Below are 19,438 nucleotides of genomic sequence, written 5' to 3'. Positions count from 1 at the left end.
TGACAATCCGACAACTGAATAAATGGCAAAGAACACAAATGGATTGTTTACGTTCTACACAAAAACCTGTTTTTCCTTTCTCCATTAATATTAAAAGAGCCGAGAGTGGCAGAAGTCAAAATCAGTGGTCACTCTGCTTCTGCCTCTCCAGTACGTGTTCTAGATAGTCTGGAGAGATGTGGCCTCTGTAAAGAACTAGGTTACTGTGTGTATCTGCTTGTGTGCTTGTGTAAGTGCCAGAGGACAAAGGACAACCTTAGGTGTCATCCTTGGAAATGCCGCTGCTTCCTTTGAACTTGGAGTTCACCAGTTACAAGCATGGATCCCTGCACCTAGCATTTTCATGGGTTTGGGAGTGAACTCAGGTCCTCATGCTTGCAACTGGGGGTTATAACCATCTCCCCATCCCCATATTTTTATTTCTGTTTTTTTAAATATGCTTTAACTTGAATATACTTAAGAAACTTAGAGGACAGAATGCTTAGTGAAATAAGCCAGGCATGGAAGGGAAAATAATCATGCATGGAATATTAAATTTAAAAAATATGGACTCTTATATCTTAGAGGTGTGTTCCTTTCCCCTTGCCCAATAACATTTATGCCAATCACACTGTCTGTAGCTGTGTCTCCTGCCCTATCAGATCTGACCAATTAGAAGTGTGTGTGTATCAATTTAAATCTCCAGAATTTAATAACAGCTTAGCAAGGAGGAACCTATGACAATAACAAGATCCTCACTGTAAGCCCTTCTCTCTCTCTTGGTAATTGCTGTTCTCTGGAAGTGTGTGATGATTCCATCCCTGTGGTGTTCTGCTGTGGAGTCTCTAGGGGAGACCATGCTTATTGTGGCATAAATATTAGTGGCAGCACTGCAGAGACAATGTCCTCCCTGAGCCTCCAGGCTCCTGTTCAGACTCACTTGAGTTTGTTCTCAAGTCTAGGGACGATGTAACACGGATTGGACTGCCAGAATATTCTGTAGAGTCAGGCGCAGCTTCTGAATATTTCCATGGGGGTGATTTGCTTTGTCTCTTTGACTAAATTCAGTATGGAGCCAGGAACATGGGAGAGCCCTCGTTTAGAGTGGGGGCAATCCTTCAGTTTCCATATCTTTCTTTCAGGTTCTCTGCCGCTGTCTTTCAAACTGGCTTTCTATAAATAGGACTGCTTGCTCACTCTTAAATCTTACTCACTGCCTTCTGAAGGAAAAAAAAAAAAAAACCTTAAATGTAGGCAAGATTCATCAATCCCTGTCACTCCATCTCTCTCTGTCATCTCTTATCTCGTCAGACACTTATTCAGCTGGATCCATCCTTTCTCTATTAAGTGGCTTTAATATTTATGTACTTACATAATCTAAGAGAGTTTATCACCCATGTTGATCAACACAGAATAAATGTTGATCTCCAAAAACCAAAATAAGTAGACTGTAAGCTTTACCACATTAGATCCTTATATGTAACACTGGGATTATTAACAATGATTAAAATACAATCTTTCCATGTTACTCTGATGAAATACCAACTTTATATTCAACTCTGCTGCAAAATAAGATATCGACGAGACCTGTAGCCATTTGAGACTTATAAAAATAGGAGCATGACTTTGTAGATGTAAGGCTTTAAAACTTAAAGACTTGAGTTATTGTTGTTATTGTTATTATTATTATTATTATTATTATTATTAATTTTATTCTCAGGAGTTGTTGGGAAGCTTAAATGTCAGATTGGGAGAATCCAAATCTTGTCAATGGAGAACAAGGATTCCTAGGCCTAGATAAAATCACTGGTTGAGACACCAGCCACACTGCACCCCAAGAAGGGCACCTGGGGATATCAGAGCAGGCTGTGTCTCCAAGAGGAGACACATGTGAGTCACTTTTATAAGACAGCACACCCCACAGTCATTTGTAGAGTACAAACGCTTCTCCAGCCAGAGGCCAGCTGCCTGTCAGAAAGCAGAGGCAGGCTGAGGGAAGCTGCCAGCTGCTCACCCACCCTTTTTATGCAGCTGAGGCAGAGGTTGGAGGGAAGAGAGCAAATTGGGTGAAGAACCCAGGGTGGAAAGGAAGCTAGAAAGAAGGCAGAGAGCAGAGTGAAGAGGAAAGGCATGTATGGGGTGGAAGGCTATGCCTCACTTTTCTCTCTCACTCATTTATTTCCACTCAGACTTTCATGTGCTCTGCTTTGTGCAAAGGACACACTTGGTCACAGTAGACATCTCAGCCTGTGCACTGTAGCATCTATTGAGACTGAATCACTTCTCAGGTAACCCTCAAATTGACGAGCTATAGATTTCCATGAAGCCATCAGAGCACAAGGCTTTGGGAAGGATAATGGAGGCTGAGCCCAGCCCTCTGGGCATCTGGGCAGAAGCTTTCTGGCCTTTGAACTAATGTCAGGGATCTGCCCTTCCCATTGGCTCTTCTTTCCTGCAGCCCAGGTGGAGAGCTTGCTGCCTGCAAAAGGCATTCTGATGCATGCATACACCACCGGGCTGCCGGAATCTTCATTCTTGCCAAGCGTTTAGCAAAGGAAATACAACTTTGAATTAGCTTACGTTTTCAAAACATTAAGGAATGTGAATATAGTTGAAGTGGGGGTGGGGGTGGGGGTGGGGTGAGGGAGACAGACAGAGGTGAGACGAGAATTTCTGCACCTAGATCCCCAGAACATGAAGAGTTAAGGCTGGTCCAGAGGAACAGGTGCTGCCCAATTTGCCTGGCGTGGGGGGTGGGGCGCAGCTCCAGGCCCCCAAAACCTTGCAGCCACAGCTGCGGGAGATTGAGGGACTGCGGACAAGCAGCGCGCCAGCATAGTCCCTGTCACCAGCGGCAGAGGAGAGGCCCCGCGGCTCCAGGAATGACATTGGAAGGTCAGCCAATCAGGCAAGGAGCTGCCCCCTCCAAGATGCACACGCCACCCCTGGCTCCCTGGGCAGTGTGCAAGGGAGGAACCAGTGCACCTCTCTGTGAACTATGGGCTCCCGACAACACCCTTCCCTCTGTGCATCTTCTAGGATTGGAGACATTGCTGCAAGCTGCGTCCTTCTTTGTACAAATGAAAACAAAGGCTGCAGACCATCCCTGACCTACCAAACCCTGAACATAATCGCTATGTGTAAAACCTCCACCTCCCAAGCCATAGAATGTGGGCGCAATGAACTTGAGGGACACTGGGGAGGCGGCGTCTCAGGAAAGCCCGATGCAAGTGTGTGGAGCATCCTTGGAGGCGGAGGTTTGCCTGCTCTGTTGAGAGCTTGCTGCAGGAGTCTGGCGAGGTTTGCCGCCCACTAGTGTCCTATGGCGGGGACACAATTGACATGCAGGTAGCAGCAGCTCAGTGTCTCCCAAGCTGAAGGTGCCTGCCACTAAGGTCCAGCATGCACCTGAGTGCCATGGCCCCCCCAAAAAAAATAATAAAAAAATAAATAAATAAATAAATAAAATAAATAAAAATGTCTACTGTGTGCCTGGGCGGCCCCAGGGCATCTACCTAGCTTAGGTGAGCCTCACTAAAACGCCAGATAAGTGGGAGGGTTCCTTCTAAAATGCTCCCCAATGTCTTACCTATTGCGGTGTTAATTATGTTTAACCACATTCATAATCAAGATTTTGTAAATACAGTAAATCGGGAAAGCTATTACTTTATTTTAAAACAACAAAAGACATACACTCCCATTTCCCACAGCGCCCATAGAGCTTTAGATGGCCCCTCCCCCTTTACATCACTGAGCTGACTCCTGTTGGGCCTTGACCACCTTGCTCATTTACTCCAGGCACGGCCATGATAAAATATTTTGTCAGCTATGTGGACATTCAGGCCCCAGGGATTTAAATGGGAAGGTTTGTTTATTTATTTATTTATTTATTTATTTACTGTTTATTTTGGCAAAACTGCATCCCCCAGCAACACAATGTATGTATGGTATAGGGTATACCCTGTGAGTTCCTAATTCTCCCAGGCAGCAGGGAACCCTTGGTGACATCCAAGTGGCAAGGAGGATAGTGAAGGAGAGGAGGCAGATTGGCTGGCATTTATTAAAGGTCTGCCTGGCATTTTGTTTGCCTACAGAGGGCATCTTATACGAGCATGCAGCTTCTGTGCAAAGGCCTAGAAATTTTAGATGAACTGTGAAATTATCAGAAATAATCTCCCTCTGCTTTATAAACAAGAAAGAATTTCTTTTTTCTTTTCTTTCTTTCTTTCTTTCTTTCTTTCTTTTTTTTTTTTTTTTTTTTTTTGCTTATATATTTCTGAAGAAACTAAAATTTAAAACACCACTTTGAAAATCTTCAAGATGCACTGGTATTAATTTAAAAAAAAATCCCTGCTTCTGTGATTGGATAAAATAGCAGGTGTCAGGTCTGTAATGCCCTGTCATGTGATCTGCAGAGTCCCAAAGGTGGTGCATACCCAGCTTGTCCTTGATGCGCTTCTCCCCACGGCCACTCCACCCTCTTCTACCACAGCAGACTAGTCTCCGGGAGCCCGAGAACACAGTGCAATGGAGCTCAAGATTTCATGGCCAAAGAAAAGTCAATGTCAAGGGTGTGTAAACCCAGTGCCAGGATGCAGCCATCACAGAGACTGCATGCACACTGCCCCCCATTCTGCCTGTTTGGAGCCCGTCTCTGCTTCTGTCAGGAATGTTACACTAGAAAACACTCTCTGGGGTTAAAAATCAAGAAACCCTGTACAGAGAGCTACTGTATGTATGCTGGGTGTGCATGCTGAGTACACACGCAGCAAGACACTAGTGTGTCTGCACACACACGTGGGCCCCTACAGCTGTCCTGTGAGTATTTCCAGGGTGTCAGAGGTAACATCAGCTACCTCACAGGCTCCCTGCACCTTCTCAGGTAAGGTCACTCACAAGGGTTTAACCCATGCAGGGATTGCTCTCTTGCTTCTAGTCTTTGCCCCAAATATTCTCTGCAGCCTTTAAGGGTGCTTTAAGAAGCAAACATGCCCCTCATTACTTGCTTTCTACTCTTCAGACGAAGACAGACTATCTGAAACACAGACCGGACATTCCTACTTCTTACCCTCTCTTCCAAATATCCAATTGCATAATATTTTACAAATGAGAAAGAAAAGCGGCTGTAATAGGCATTTTAGTGTTTGAGGCCTAGCAACCAGTATGGTTCTTACCACATATTTCGGTATTTTTTTTTCAAAATGAAGGTAGGCCAAAATATTGCAATGCTGACCAAAAAAATAAAAAAAGACTCCATTCATATTAGGTAGGTAGTATTTAGTTTCATATTTTTGAAATATATTTTTGCCAAAGGCAGCATTTTAAATCAGGTTCTTACTTTGACATGCATATATATTTTATGATATTTTGCATAGTATGTCTTGAACACCATCCTCAGAAAATCAAAAAATCTGCACCCCCACATCTCTATACACATACACCAATATAAAAGCTGAACCCTCTGGAGTCAGGCCTTTTCTTCCCGCTTGCTCATATGGAGGAAGGGCCATTTTTACATAAGGCGGCTCCCTGGCCTTCAACTGCTGGGGTCAGAGCAACTTGCCTATGCATTTTACTGTAACAAAAACTGATTCTCTCAACAAATGTTAGAAGTGTTGCAAATAATTCTTGGATGACTTTACCCAGGTACACATGAGCAATCTTTGCATTTATTTTCCATGTGGTAGATTTCACTCCATTTGAACACTGCACAAAATTCCTTTAAATAGTATTGTTTTTAGTTATGAAATGCTGATCTAAAAAATCATAGACATTTATAGCATTTCTGTATCAGAGACTATCATAATTTCTTCTGTACCATGCTCAGCATATATATCTCACTCTGAAAAATAGATGCTTGTTGGCCGGCAACCAGAACAGCCTGGCTTACCATCCTGAATTACCTATTTCTCCCCAGAGTGGAAATCTCCCTTCATTCAATAGCCCAGGCCTTTGCCAGGAGTCCAGATATGTCATCCTGACAGGAAAGACAAGGTATATTGGCTTTGGAACACATCTGTGAACATCTGGGCCCTTTCTGTGCTTTCCCATTAAAGCAGAAAGCAGCAGGGGCTGCTCTCAAGGCTTGATTGCATCCTCAGAAGCACAAATATCCCCTCTAGGTGAATTCCCTGGAGAAGGCAGGCCAGGGTTAGTGCTCTCTGGGTAGAGGGGGTATCTTGTCAGAACTTGTTGAAATTTTTCCCCCTGGGAGGAAATCTCAAGAGGAAAACTCCTGTCACTTTGCTTTCGGTTATATTAAAGAGCAAAGGACTGGTTTTGTGTGAATTTGGGGGCACCTTTTTCATTTGGCTCCATCTTAGTCTTTTTTTTTTAAGCCCGGGAAGCATCATGTCCTTCCTTTGGCTGTGGGTTAGCTGTTCTCTAAGTCTGCAAGGAAAATGCAGCCAGTGCTTACAGCTTCCCTGGGTATCTTCCAGAAAAATCTTAACAGCCTCCCCTTGGCTTCTCCCTCTCCTGTTTTCTTGTAAAGACCAGATATATTCATCCTCATTCTCTCATATTCATCTCTCTCTCTCTCTCTCTCTCTCTCTCTCTCTCACACACACACACACACACACACACACACACACACACATAATGGTTTAATTTTAACTGTCAGCAGGTTATACATTTTATGCAGATGTTCCACATTTGAGATGGGTATGGAAGCCCTGGATGCTCCCAAGCGATACCAAATGATGACAGTTCCCTCTCTTTGCCACATGAGAGAAAGCCATTCATACATGTAAGTTCATATTTACGCTGTGACAGGCAGCCTAAGGTGCAGACACACTTACTAATTGGGTCTGACTCCATCAAAACCGATAGATTCTAAATACCAGGAAGAAAACCTCTCAATAGGCAGTACTGAGCTGCACATGAGGGGGGAATACCATGCACAACATTCACCAATTTCACTTTACAAGTACACAGGTGAATTTTTTAAAAATTTGTCAACATTACAGATGATGTAATGCCTAGCAGTGCATATTTTTACATATACTACTGCGAGGAACACGTACTGTCCAGGGGACGAGGGGGATGCAGATGCCTCTTTCCCACAGCCTTCAGGGATGAACTGTAGCAGAATTAAAGCACAGGCTTTAAGGCTCAAGAGTGCAGAACCTGAGGGCTACTGTCTTAATTGACCCCTGCACCTGCCTGCGCTCCTAACGCCATGTCCTTTTCTGGTCTTGATTTTCAAAGTGGCGATGATCATCCCCTCTCTTCTCCCCAAACCTGCCTGGCTCTGATGAGGTAGCTGTCTAGCTCTGGAGTTGGGCTTTGAGCTGGCACTTGGCTAGCTAGCTAGGTAGGCTGCTTCCAGCGATTGCAGAGTGATGCCTCCCCGGCCTCCTCTCAGTACCGCCTAACCTCTCCAAAGCAATGCAAATTTATTTTTTTTAAATAAATAAATAAACGCATGCATGAACATTCCAACTCCGATAGGGAAGGAAAGGGAAAAGACTTCACCCATGCATCCAACCCCCTACACCGCACCCATCCCCCGAGCCCCTTCCCAGACAGGAATCAGCGCAGACCGCAAGGCTCACCATTCGCGAAGCTCTGGAACAAGGAGAGAGCCAGTATCCACATGCCCCTGCTGCTGCCCGGCCTCCCGCGAGCCAGCGAGCCAGCGAGCGAGCCACGCGCCGGCCTCGCCCCCCGCGCTGCGCTGCGCTCCGCCGCGCCCGGCCCGGCTCCGCTCGCCGCCCGCCACCTGCCCGGGGGCCGCCCAGCCGCCCAGCCGCGCTCCCCGCTTGCTGCGCCCCCGCACACCTGCTCCCGGGCGCCGCGCCCCGCGCCGCGGACACAGCCCAGGTGCGCCGTGCGCTCGGCTCGGCTCAGCGGGCCGCGGGCAGCCAGGCGCGGGCGCACAGCCGCAGCCGCGGGCGCGAGCTCATGCCGGGCGCCCCCCGATGCGCAGCGCGGCCAGGCGGCGGCCTCCCGGGCGCCGGCCTCACCCTCCGCAGCCAGGCAGCAGGCGCGCGGCCAGGCTCATCCTGCTGCGGCGGCCTCGGGCGCCGGGTCCCCTGTGCTGCCCTTCCCTGCCTGAGCCCGGCGGGCCGCGCGCGGAGGCGAGCGGGGACCCCTCCCCTGCTCTGGCCGCTGGGGTGCTCTGCAGTCTTAAAGCAGCAGCAGAGGAGTGCGGCGGATCACGCAGTCGGCGGGACCCAGGGCTCAAAGGCTCAGAGACTCGTCCCCGCACAGCCCATCCTGTGTAGCTCTGTTCTTGCAGGTTGTTAATGAGATGCGGCCGGGGGTTGACCACTCCGGAAGGGTGCCAGCTAGGCAGAGGTGACCGCGAGGCGTTAGCAGTTTTGATGTGATGTGCCACAGGATTCGGAGTCCGTATTGACTCCCTGAAAAGTCTAGTCCATCTGCCTAGAGGGAAAGGCTGTCTTGGAGTCCTCACGGCTCCTGGGAAGAGCTCTCTGACTTCACTGGCTGATTTTTAATTATCTTGAATACATACTAGGGTACAAATATGAGCGATTCTAATTTTGATCTCTGAGTGGTGCATAAAAACTGATTAAAATAGCTGATACTGTGTATGAGTCCCAACATGCAACCCCTTTCCTGGCACTATGTGGACAGCAGACCATGGCCTAAATGGGTCTCCAGAAGAATATTGAAGTAATGATATTATTTCAACAAAGGCTCTTCAAAAGGCACATGTCCGTATCCAGCACTTTACAAAATAATGACCTACGGGGTCAGAATGTGACCTGATTTAAGGTCTAAGATTGAATGCACACAGCCAGGGCTATGAACTGGGAAAGGTTTGAGGGAAGGCAGGAGGGAAATGGAGATAATTTCCCAGACATCAGATATCGTCTGCCTAGACTACATGTGCTCTTCCAGGTTAGACACCCCTAAGATGGCTCACAGAATAGTCCAGCGAAAGCAAATGTCGAGGCAGAAATAAAACGGTGCTTTACCGGGGCTGGGCACAAGATGGCCAGGCCCTGTGTGTTAGGAAGGGTCAGCTGAGCCCTGACATGTACTGGCTGCCATTGCTCTGCAGTTGTAGGTGATCACATGCTGCCGCCCACTCAGGCTGCGCTTCCCGCTCTGCCAGTTACACACTGAACCCCAGTGTCCTCTGCCTTTGCATGCAAAGGGTGTTCACTCCCTGTTCCTCAAGGCTGGGAGTTGTAGCAGGCAATGGGCCTGATTTTCCTCCCCGCATTCACAAATCTTCAAGTACTCCAACCATCTTAAGGCTCAGCTGGGACTTGGTAGCCAAGCACTCAAGACAAAGCCTGGGCAGACAGCTTGGAGTCAAACCACTACCTCCGCTTACCAGATCGCTTACCAGATCTAGGCATACGTGTAAGTCTCATGAGTGTTCCTGCCCTGGTATACAGAATGAAATGGTTGTGGTGTTCTGCGGCCTAGGCCTAGTGCCTGGTCACCATGGACAGTGGTGGCTAAGGTTCTAAGTTGGAGCAAGGCTAGCTACATGAATTTGGGGATCTGGTATAAAGTAAAAATAAAGGACCCCTTTTGCAATTCATTTTACCATTCAAAACCTCCTATTGGAAAATTTGTCCTTTCCTCTGCAGCCTTTTCTGGTCCTGCTGTGGTGTCTGTCACTCTCTGTTTACTGTCTCAGTCTGTTGGGGATAGTTGGGGCGGGCACAGCTGCACACAGATGCCAAGCTGCTACAAAGTGACCCAGGGCTGTAAAAGTGGCCCACATCTGCTGCCTTGCATTCCATCCTTATCTTTGCCTTCCACTGGACACATGTACTGGGCATAGCGATGATAGAGAATAGAAAAGCAGTTCCCATTCCCCAGGGATCACAGTTCCAAGGTATCAGGAGATGCCCAAGTGATTACACATCCACTCTGGAAAGCTGTCCCCAGTGCCTGGCTCAGAGGTGGGCCAGAGGCTTAGATGGCTTGTAGGACTGATTGTGCACCTTTACAGAAACCATCTGACCTTGAGGGTCCTGACCTAATCCACAGATCAGTTTATAACAATGGCCTTCAAAAGTTGTAGAGACAGCTAGGTTTGGGCTGAGTGAAGGAAGTAGGGTTATTGTGGAGGCATGTCTTGGAGGCTTTATTTTATCCTAATTTCTTCTTGTATGCTTTCTTCCTACTTCTTGTCTACATTTGAAGAGTGTCCTCTGTTTCATGTTTCTGATGCTGCAATGTTCTGCCCAAGTACATGGTACCAAGAAACCGTGAAGCCCTCTGAAACTGTTAGCCAAAAACACCAACCCCATTAAGTTTCATGTATCCACTACTCTGGTCATAAAGTCAGGAATATAGTAAACATCTATGGAGAGAATGGGAATTTCTAATGTAGACAGATTGGGGAGCCTACCCTATAGAATGCACACACAAATAGTGTATGTTCAAAACTCCAAACTCCCTTACCAAGAAATATTTGGAGGACATAGCATTGTCATTAAGACATCCAAGTCTAGTAAGATAGCCATGTACAAAATTCAATCAAGAAAGAGGCTCTGTGCCTTGAGAATTGTCATCCTAAGATTCCAGGTCTCATGAAGCTCTTTCTTCTGTAATTTTTACAATGATTCCTAATCAATCTTTACCTGAAACATTTCCATATGGACAGAAAACCTGCCTAACACTAACACTGATTTGGTCCTTCTACACAGCACAGGACACACACGCACACCCTGTCAAGGGACTCCAGGATGTGTCAGTGTGGTTCTGTGCCTACTGGGGCTGCATTAGGTAAGAATCAGACACATGGGGTCAGGGATGTGTACTATCCAAGAAGCAGTATCTACTCCTGTTTTCCTTGAAGTGTCAACAAAAGCCATGTTCTTATAAAGAGCTGGTGTGGACCCTGGAAGAGCTGGCCTGGACCCTAGAATGACTGAGAGCATTTTAAGCAGAGAGCTTTATAGGGAAGGGTCTCACTGTCAGATCTATACAGCTAGCTCTGTCCTGGACAGTAAGTAGTTAACCGATTGGAACCTCTAAACATTTCCCAGGGCTCTCAAAGGAGAGATGATGCAAGACAGCAGAGACACACTGTATTATAATTGTGAGCAACAAAAGTCCACAACCAAGCTATAGGCAGGGCTAGCCTCCTGCAACTTGTAGAGGAGAATTCCTGGCTTCTGGTGGTGGCTGGTAATCTTGGCATTCTTGGGCTTAAGGCTTCAGCACTGCCATCTTAGCCTACATCTTCAGCAGCCTTGTCTCTGGGCATGTGCCATTGAGTGTCTTCTCTACGCATAAGGACAGGCTCATAGAACATCAGGAAGTCATCCTATTACAGCATTAACTCTGTCCTACTTCACTGTAACTGTAAACTTGACACAGCCTGGAGTTACCTGAGACACCCTACTGGGGAATTGCCTCGATCAGACTGCCCTATAGGTATGTCTGATGAACATTGCCATGATTGTTAATTGCTATAGGAGGCCCCAGCCCACTGTGGGCAGCACCATCCTTAGGCAAGTACCCCTAAGTTGTGTAAGAAAGCTAGGTGTGAAGAAAAGTTGGTTAAATCCTGTGAGCAAACCAAGTAAGCTGTATTCCTCCAGAGTCTCTGCCTTCAGGTCCCTTCCCTGCATTCCTTCAGTGATGGGCTGACCTAGAAGTATAAGTAAAATAAACCCCTCCCCCATCAAGTTGCTTCTGGGCAGAGTGAGAGAACCACATCTAAGCTGATTACATCTGCAACCTGTGATGACCCTGCTACCAAATAAGGTCATATTGTGAGGCACTGTGAAGGATTGCATCTGCTGATTGGCAAGAAATGATCACAGTTTAACTCATTTTTTTATAAAGATTTATGTATTTTTATTTTTCGTTTTATTTATTTTCTTTAAAGATTTATTTATGTATATGAGTACACTATAGCTGTCTTCAGACATACCAGAAGAAGACATCGGATTCCATCACAGATGCTTGTGAGCCATCATGTGGTTGCTGGGAATTGAACTCAGGTCCTCTGGAAGAGCAGTCAGTGCTCTTAACTGGTGAGCCATTTCTCCAGCCCCCACAGTTTAACTCATAAGACGGGGATACCTTAAAGCAGGGGTCGGAGGTCTGGGAACATGCCCTGAAGCATGCATGAAGATACCAGACCTCATTCACACTGAGTGTTCTAAAACAGACACAACCTATAGCCTCAGGATTTGGAAGGCAGAGGCAGAGAGATGGTAAGTTTGAGGTAACCTGGACAACAAAGAAAGACTGCCTCGAAGCAACAATTAACAACAGAAGAAGTCACCCCCAAGCAGGTGCACCCCAAGCTTGAAGTACAAGCTCAGACTTTCTCCCCCATTCTTAGTTTCTAGTCATAGAAAATGGGGTAAGGGTGGTTGCTCTCATCTTAGATGACTTCTGATGTGACTGCAGGAGACATAGGAGCTGCTCTGGTAGTGGTAACACAGAACTCTAACTACGCATCCACAGTACTTGCACCCACAATGAGCATGGACAGGACAGAGTCTTGCCTAAAAGGTGTGCTCAGTTTCAGTTGAAGCCAATCAGTGCTATACCTCCAGCTTCAGCGGCAAAGGGCAGAGATAGCCAAGGATGTGTGCAGTAATGCTCCTATCACCTCCCTGTGGCATGCCAGAATTCTTAACAGGGACATGGGATGGGACTGCTAACCTCAGCCAGCATAATGGTTCCCAGGAGCTTGGAGATGCATAGGACAGGCTGGGGAGAGGACAAGGGACCCTCTGGATTATTTGGGTTGTCTTCTATCTGAATTTGGAATACATAAGGGTTCCTCAGTCTATACAGGGTTGGCATTTCCTACATGCTTCAACTCCTTCTAAAGATCCCAAGAAGATGGCCAAGTCAGTCTCTTCATGTTGTGGCTAGCCATGGGCTTGTATTATGAGGTTAATTCCCCTCCTGGGAGGGGCTACAGATGAGGAGTTACCTTGTGAACCTTCTCCCCACCTTAACTTTTCAAATAAAGGGTAGATCCAATGATTGGGCAGGAGGAAGGAGGAGGAGCTGAAGGTTTGAGGGAGGAGAAAGGATCAATACAAAAGGGGAGGAGTGATGGAGGATAGAGGGGAAGGGGAAGGAGTTGGGGGTGGGGAAGTTACTGAGAGACTGGAGAGAAGCTCATGGCCTGGAGAAAGCACAAATTATATTGGGATAATACAGATGGGAATAGAGTAAGGTAGTGGAAGATCTGTCCAATCTAGGCTTTTGGCTTAGATTGTTACTGATTGAGTTGAGATTTCTTTTACTGGGTAATTGAGTTGGAAACAAAGTAGCAACATCTTCAAATCTCCTAGTTTAATGGAGAATTCAACTAATAATTACAGTTTCCTGAAATTGACTATATTATTAAAAATTTTGATTCAGCTAAATATGTGTGTGCATATATGTTTTTGTGTGTATGCTTGTGTGAGGAATGCCTGGGGTCATGGGCCTGTGAGCTATATGTTTCTGTGTGGTGTTTTCTTTTTCATAATTTGTATTGATTCTTTACCAATTTTACACCACACAACCCAATCCCACACATTTCCCAGTCCTTTCATATCCACCCTCCAACCTTTCAATCTCCCCCCAAAAAATAAATAAAAATTAAAAAAAATCCTATTGTGGAAGTTTCAGTATGTCACAGTGTGTCTGTCACACAGTATACCCTTTTGCCCAAACACCTTTACTTGCAAGTTCCTTGCAATAAGTCATTGGTCTGGCCCGAGGCCTCTACCTTCTGCTACACCATCAATACTGCATGTCATTGAGATGCCTCTCAGACATCTTGCTGTTGCCCTGAGTCATGGAGATCCTACTGATTTAGTTCTGCAGGACTGGCCCCTTAATGCTTTGTAGCAGTTCATAAGTGGGTAGATGTTAGGGTGGGCTAAAACTCCTGGACCTGGGCCTAGGTGGTCAGCCTACCAGCTTTTCCATGCCCACACTATCAGGGCCAGCAGTGATATAGCAGTGCTAGAGTAAGCACATTGTCATATCTGAGACTGGACATACTTGAGCTGTGACAAATTTCCATCTTTTTCAATAGGGATCTTTTGGTGCTATATGGACAGCTGCTGCTCAGAGGCAGCTTGTCCAGCTCAGGTGCAACATCTTCATGAACTCAATAGGCTCCCTCATCCCAAGTAAGATCAGTACCAACACTGTTCTTCCAACATCTAGATGAAGAAGCCTAGGCTCAGATAGGTCCAGAACCATGCAGGCCAGTGCCTGAATAGTGAGGGGTAGATCTCAACTCACAGACTGGCCCAGAGCGCAGACCCAAGTGGTGCCTGTGTGTTTCTACAAGTAGAAGAGACAAGCAAGGAGTGAGTAGGAGGATATCAGGGTGAGCTATGAGTCCATGGAAGACATTGCATGCACAGAAGTACCTCCAGAAGATATCAAATAACTATTATATCTCAATATCCTTCCAACTTCATCCTCATACTGTGATCTGGTCTGAAGGTCTGCAATGCCATTCAATGTCATGAAGCATCATATGTAGAGTTCTCACCATGGCAATGGATTCCACAGTTCCTCTTACCCCCAGCCAGTAGTACACCAACCATACTTCTGCCTTGTACTAGGTAATAGATCCTTGGATGCTCTCCCAGAATGCTCAGAAACTTCACCCTTCTTCCATAAGGTACTCGGTGAGTCAACCCCAAGATCAAAGCCTTTCTGACAAATACTCATCCATAATTGCACCTTCCATGGTTTCCATTTTCATGCTCAGAACCTTCTCCATGGTGACTCCTTAATAGAAATATTTCTCTCTTGGCCTCCCAGGTCCAAATGGGAAGAGAAAACCATCTCTTTCATTCTGGACTCTCAACATCTGGGGAAGAGCTAGGATGGACTTAAGACAGAAGAATGAGGAAGCAGTATAGGGGGTCAGTGAGAAGCTCATGTGTCTCCAGCCTCAACTGGGCTGCATGATTTCATGTGTACTTTGTCAAACATAGCAGAGGAGGCATGTTGGTTTGAATGAGAGATGTCCTCCACGGGCTTTGATTTGAACACTTGCTGTTGGTGGTGCTGTTTGGGGAGGATAGGTAAACCTCAGTGGGTAGAACTTTGATGTATGCCTCTCTCTCTGTCTCTGTCTCTGTCTCTGTCTCTCTCTCTCTCTCTCTCTCTCTCTCTCTGTGTGTGTGTGTGTGTGTGTGTGTGTGTATGTGTGTATGTGTGTGTGTGTTTGTGTGTAAGAGAGGGCGGTTATAGGTTCATCCTACTTCCTGTTCTCTCCCTCTCCCTCTCCCTCTCCCTCTCCCTCTCCCTCTCCCTCTCCCTCTCCCTCTCCCTCTCCCTCTCCCTTTACCTCTACCTCTACCTCTCCCTATTTCTCTCCCTCTCCCTCTTTTCTCCCTCTCCCTCTCCCTCTTTCTCTCCCTCTCCCTCTTTCTCTCCCTCTTCCTCTCCTCACTCTCTCCCTCTCCTTCTCCCTCTCCTCACTTTCTCCCTCTCCTTTTACCTTTCTCCTCTCCCTCTCTCCATTCCTCTTCTGGTCTCTCTTCCTTAAGTTGCTTTTGTCAGAGTATTATATTACAGCACAGAAAAGTAACCAATAAAAGAGAGTTGAGCAGGAACCCCTCCAGGCATATCATCACTCTAGATAGAGAGGAATTGGGATTTCAAAGCACTCAGAGGTGTGAGTGAAAGGACTATGTCCCTGACAGGTGCACCTTGGGCCTTGCCATAGCAAATATGGCCAAGACTGTGTGATCAGACCCTGGCATTCGGCTTTTCTGGATGACCTGTTCAGATGGCTTAGCTGCTGTCCCCAGAGACTGTAACACAGAACCCCTGGGATGTGTGAGTTGAAGCCCATCTATAGGGATGTCTGTGAACAGCCAGCAAGGAGCCAGCAAACATGGACACAAGAATTGTTAATATTGCCTAAGTTCTCTAATAGCTGTGGGTGGTAAAGTTTTACAGCTTGATGTGAGAATGGAAGGTAGAGGAGAGAGTGAATAGTCAGACAAGGAAAACCAGGAAAGCTGGGAAGGCTACTGTGGTACAAAGGTTGGATAGAAAAGAAGGAAGAAAACTGTCCTAGGGTTTCCATCCAAGTCACACTATATCAGCTTAAGGAAAAGATAGGTCAGATGGACCCACACTCATTTCAGACACACTAAAAAAGTTTAATTTAAAAGCTAAGCAAAGGTCCCCACCAGCATCTTCACTCCTGGTCAGACAGGACAAGTGGCTCCAGGTACTGAGATATCCCTAGTTTAAGATCTCTGGGTACGCAGACTGCCAGGCTGCTGCCTGTGCCCAGGACCTGGGCAGATCGGAGGTTCATCTGTGTGCCAGCCTATCGTGGGTCCTGTGCGCTGTAGGCTGGTCAGCACATGGAGGGGATTCCCTACCCCCATCTTTGCTCCCTGGTGGAGCAGATGGGCAGCAACAGGTTCATAGAGACACATGAGTATAACATTGGTTGGGGCAAGACAAACCAGGGCTCCAACAGAACCCAAGAGGAATGCAGCATATCAGTGATCTATGCCAGGGGAAATCTAGTCATCCAGTGGTATGTAAATAGCCTTACGGGCTCACAGGAGACTTAAGCACCAGCCAGTGAAAACAGGACCAACTAATGCCAAAGATAACCAGATGGCAAAAGGCAAACGTAGGAACGTTACAAACAGAAATCAAGGCACTATGGCAGCATCTGAACCCAATTCTCCAACAACAGCAAGTCCTGGATACCCCAACATACCAGAAAAACAAGATTTGGATTTAAAATCACTGGTCATGATGCTGTTAGAGGAACACAAGAAGGACAAAAATAAATCTCTTAAATAAATACAGGAGAATTGGATAAAAAGAATATAGATCAAAAGAAAGAAGCCCTTACAAGGGAAACACAAAAATCATTTAAAGAAATTCAGGAGAATATGGGTCAAAAGATAGAAGCCAATTAGGAGGAAATGCAAAAATCACTTAAAGAAATACAGGAGAACTTGGGTCAACAGGCAGAAGTCATGAAAGAGGAAACACAAAAATCTCTTAAACAATTAGAGGAAAACACAAACAAGCAAGTGAAGGAACTGAGCAAAACCATCCAGGATCTAAAAACAGAAGTAGAAACAACTAGGAAATTGCAAAGGGAGACAACTTTGGAGATAGAAAACCTTGGGAAGAAATCAGGGGCCATAGATGCAAATATCAACAACAGAATACAAGAGATAGAAGGAAGAATCTCAGGTGCCAAAGATACCATAGAAACAATGGACTCAACAGTCAAAGAAAATGCAAAATGCAAAAAGCTTGAAACTCCAAACATCCAAGAAATCCAGGACACAATGAGAAGACCAAACCTAAGGATTATAGGTATAGATAAGAGTGAAGATTTACAACTGAAAGGGCCAGCAAATATCTTCAACAAAATTATGGAAGAAAACTTGCTAACCTAAAGAGAGAGATGACCATGAATATAAAAGAAGCCTACAGAACTCCAAACAGACGGGGCTTTATGTGGTGGTCCTTGATCCATTTGGAGCTGAGCTTAGTACAAGGAGACAAGGATGGATCAATTCGCATTCTTCTGCATGCTGACCTCCAGTTGAACCAGCACCATTTGTTGAAAAGGCTATCTTTTTTCCACTGGATGTTTTCAGCCCCTTTGTCCAGGATCAAGTGGCCATGGGTGTGTGGGTTCATTTCTGGATCTTCAATCCTGTTCCATTGATCCGCCTGCCTGTCACTGTACCAATACCATGCAGTTTTTAACACTATTGCTCGGTAATATTGCTTGAGGTCAGGGATACTAATTCTCCCAGAATTTCTTTTGTTGTTGAGAATAGTTTTAGCTATCCTGGGTTTTTTGTTATTCCAGATGAATTTGAGAATTGCTCTTTCTAACTCTATGAAGAATTGAGTTGGGATTTTGATGGGTATTGTGTTGAATCTGTATATTGCTTTTGGCAAAATGGCCATTTTAACTATATTAATCCTGCCGATCCATGAGCATGGGAGGTTTTTCCATTTTTTGAGGTCTTCCTCTATTTCCTTCTTCAAAGTCTTGAAGTTCTTGTCATAAAGATCTTTCACATGTTTGGTAAGAGTCCCAAGGTATTTTATACTGTTTGTGGCTATTGTGAAGGCTGTCATTGCCCTAATTTCGTTCTCAGCCTGCTTATCCTCTGAGTATAGGAAGGCTACTGATTTGCTTGAGTTGATTTTATAACCTGCCACTTTGCTGAAGTTGTTTATCAGCTGTAGGAGTTCTCTAGTAGAGTTTTTTCGGGTCACTTAGGTAGACTATCATGTCATCTGCAAATAATGATAGTTTGACTTCTTCCTTTCCAATTTGTATCCCTTTGACCTCCTTATGTTGTCTAATTGCCCGAGCTAGTACCTCAAGATAAGAAAGGAAAAGATAAGGAGAAAGGGGGCAGCCCTGTCTAGTCCCTGATTTTAGTGGGATTGCTTCAAGTTTCTTTCCATTTAGTTTGATGCTGGCTACAGTTCGCTGTATATTGCTTTTACTATGTTTAGGTATGGGCCTTGAATTCCTGTTCTTTCCAAGACTTTAAGCATGAAAGGATGCTGAATTTTGTCAAATGCTTTTTCAGTATCCAATGAAATGACCATGTGGTTTTGTTCTTTGAGTTTGTTTATGTAGTGGATTGCATTGATGGATTTCCGTATATTGAACCAACCCTGCATCCCTGGAAGAAAGCCTATTCGATCATGGATGCAAAAAATGTGGTATATATACACAATGGAGTACTATTCAGCCATTAGAAACAATGAATTCATGAAATTCTTAGGCAAATGGATGGAGATGGAGAACATCATACTAAGTGAGGTAACCCGGTCTCAAAAGATCAATCATGGTATGCACTCACTAATAAGTGGATATTAGCCTGGAAAACTGGAATACCCAAAACATAATCCACACATCAAATGAGGTACAAGAAGAACAGAGGAGTGGCCCTTAATTCTGGAAAGACTCAGTGTAGCAGTATAAGACAAAACCAGAACAGGGAAGTTGGAAGGGATGGGTGGGAGAACAGAGGGAGGGAAGGGGGCTTATGGGACTTTTGGGGAGTGGGGGACCAGAAAAGGCAAAATCATTTGAAATTTAAATAAAAAATATATCGAATAAAATTTTTTAAAAATGGGTTACAGAACTAAACAAAGAATTTTCACCTGAAGAAATTCAGATGGCTGAGAAGCACCTTAAAAAATTTTCAACATCATTAGTCATTAGGGAAATGCAAATCAAAACAATCCTAAGATTTCACCTCACACCAGTCATAATGGCCAAGATCAAAAACTCAGGAGGCAGCAGGTATTATTGAGGATGTGAAGAAATAGGATCACTCTTCCACTGCTGGTGGGGATGTAAGATGGTACAACCACTCTGGAAATCAGTCTGGTGGTTCCTCAGAAAACTGGGCATGACACTTCTGTAGGACCCTGCTATACCACTCCTGTGCATATACTCAGAGAATTCCCCGGCATGCAATAAGGACACATGCTCCACTATGTTCATAGC

The 19,438-nt window shown here is 45.5% G+C and overlaps 1 protein-coding gene across 1 annotated transcript in view; it reads right to left on the bottom strand.

Annotated features, from left to right (window-relative positions):
- Dscam (DS cell adhesion molecule) overlaps window positions 1–19,438 on the bottom strand; it is a 690,093-nt gene that overhangs the window by 594,264 nt on the left and 76,391 nt on the right. The window contains exon 3 of the mRNA XM_052159081.1: window positions 7,536–7,947. Coding sequence (XP_052015041.1) covers window positions 7,536–7,947 — 412 coding nt within the window. The remainder of the gene's footprint in view (window positions 1–7,535; window positions 7,948–19,438) is intronic.

The sequence above is a fragment of the Apodemus sylvaticus genome, chromosome 15, assembly GCF_947179515.1.
Source record: "Apodemus sylvaticus chromosome 15, mApoSyl1.1, whole genome shotgun sequence".
In the NCBI taxonomy this organism is placed as follows: Eukaryota; Metazoa; Chordata; class Mammalia; order Rodentia; family Muridae; genus Apodemus; species Apodemus sylvaticus.
The sequence above is the reverse complement of the archived record's forward strand: the minus strand, read 5'-3'. Positions and strand labels throughout refer to the sequence as shown.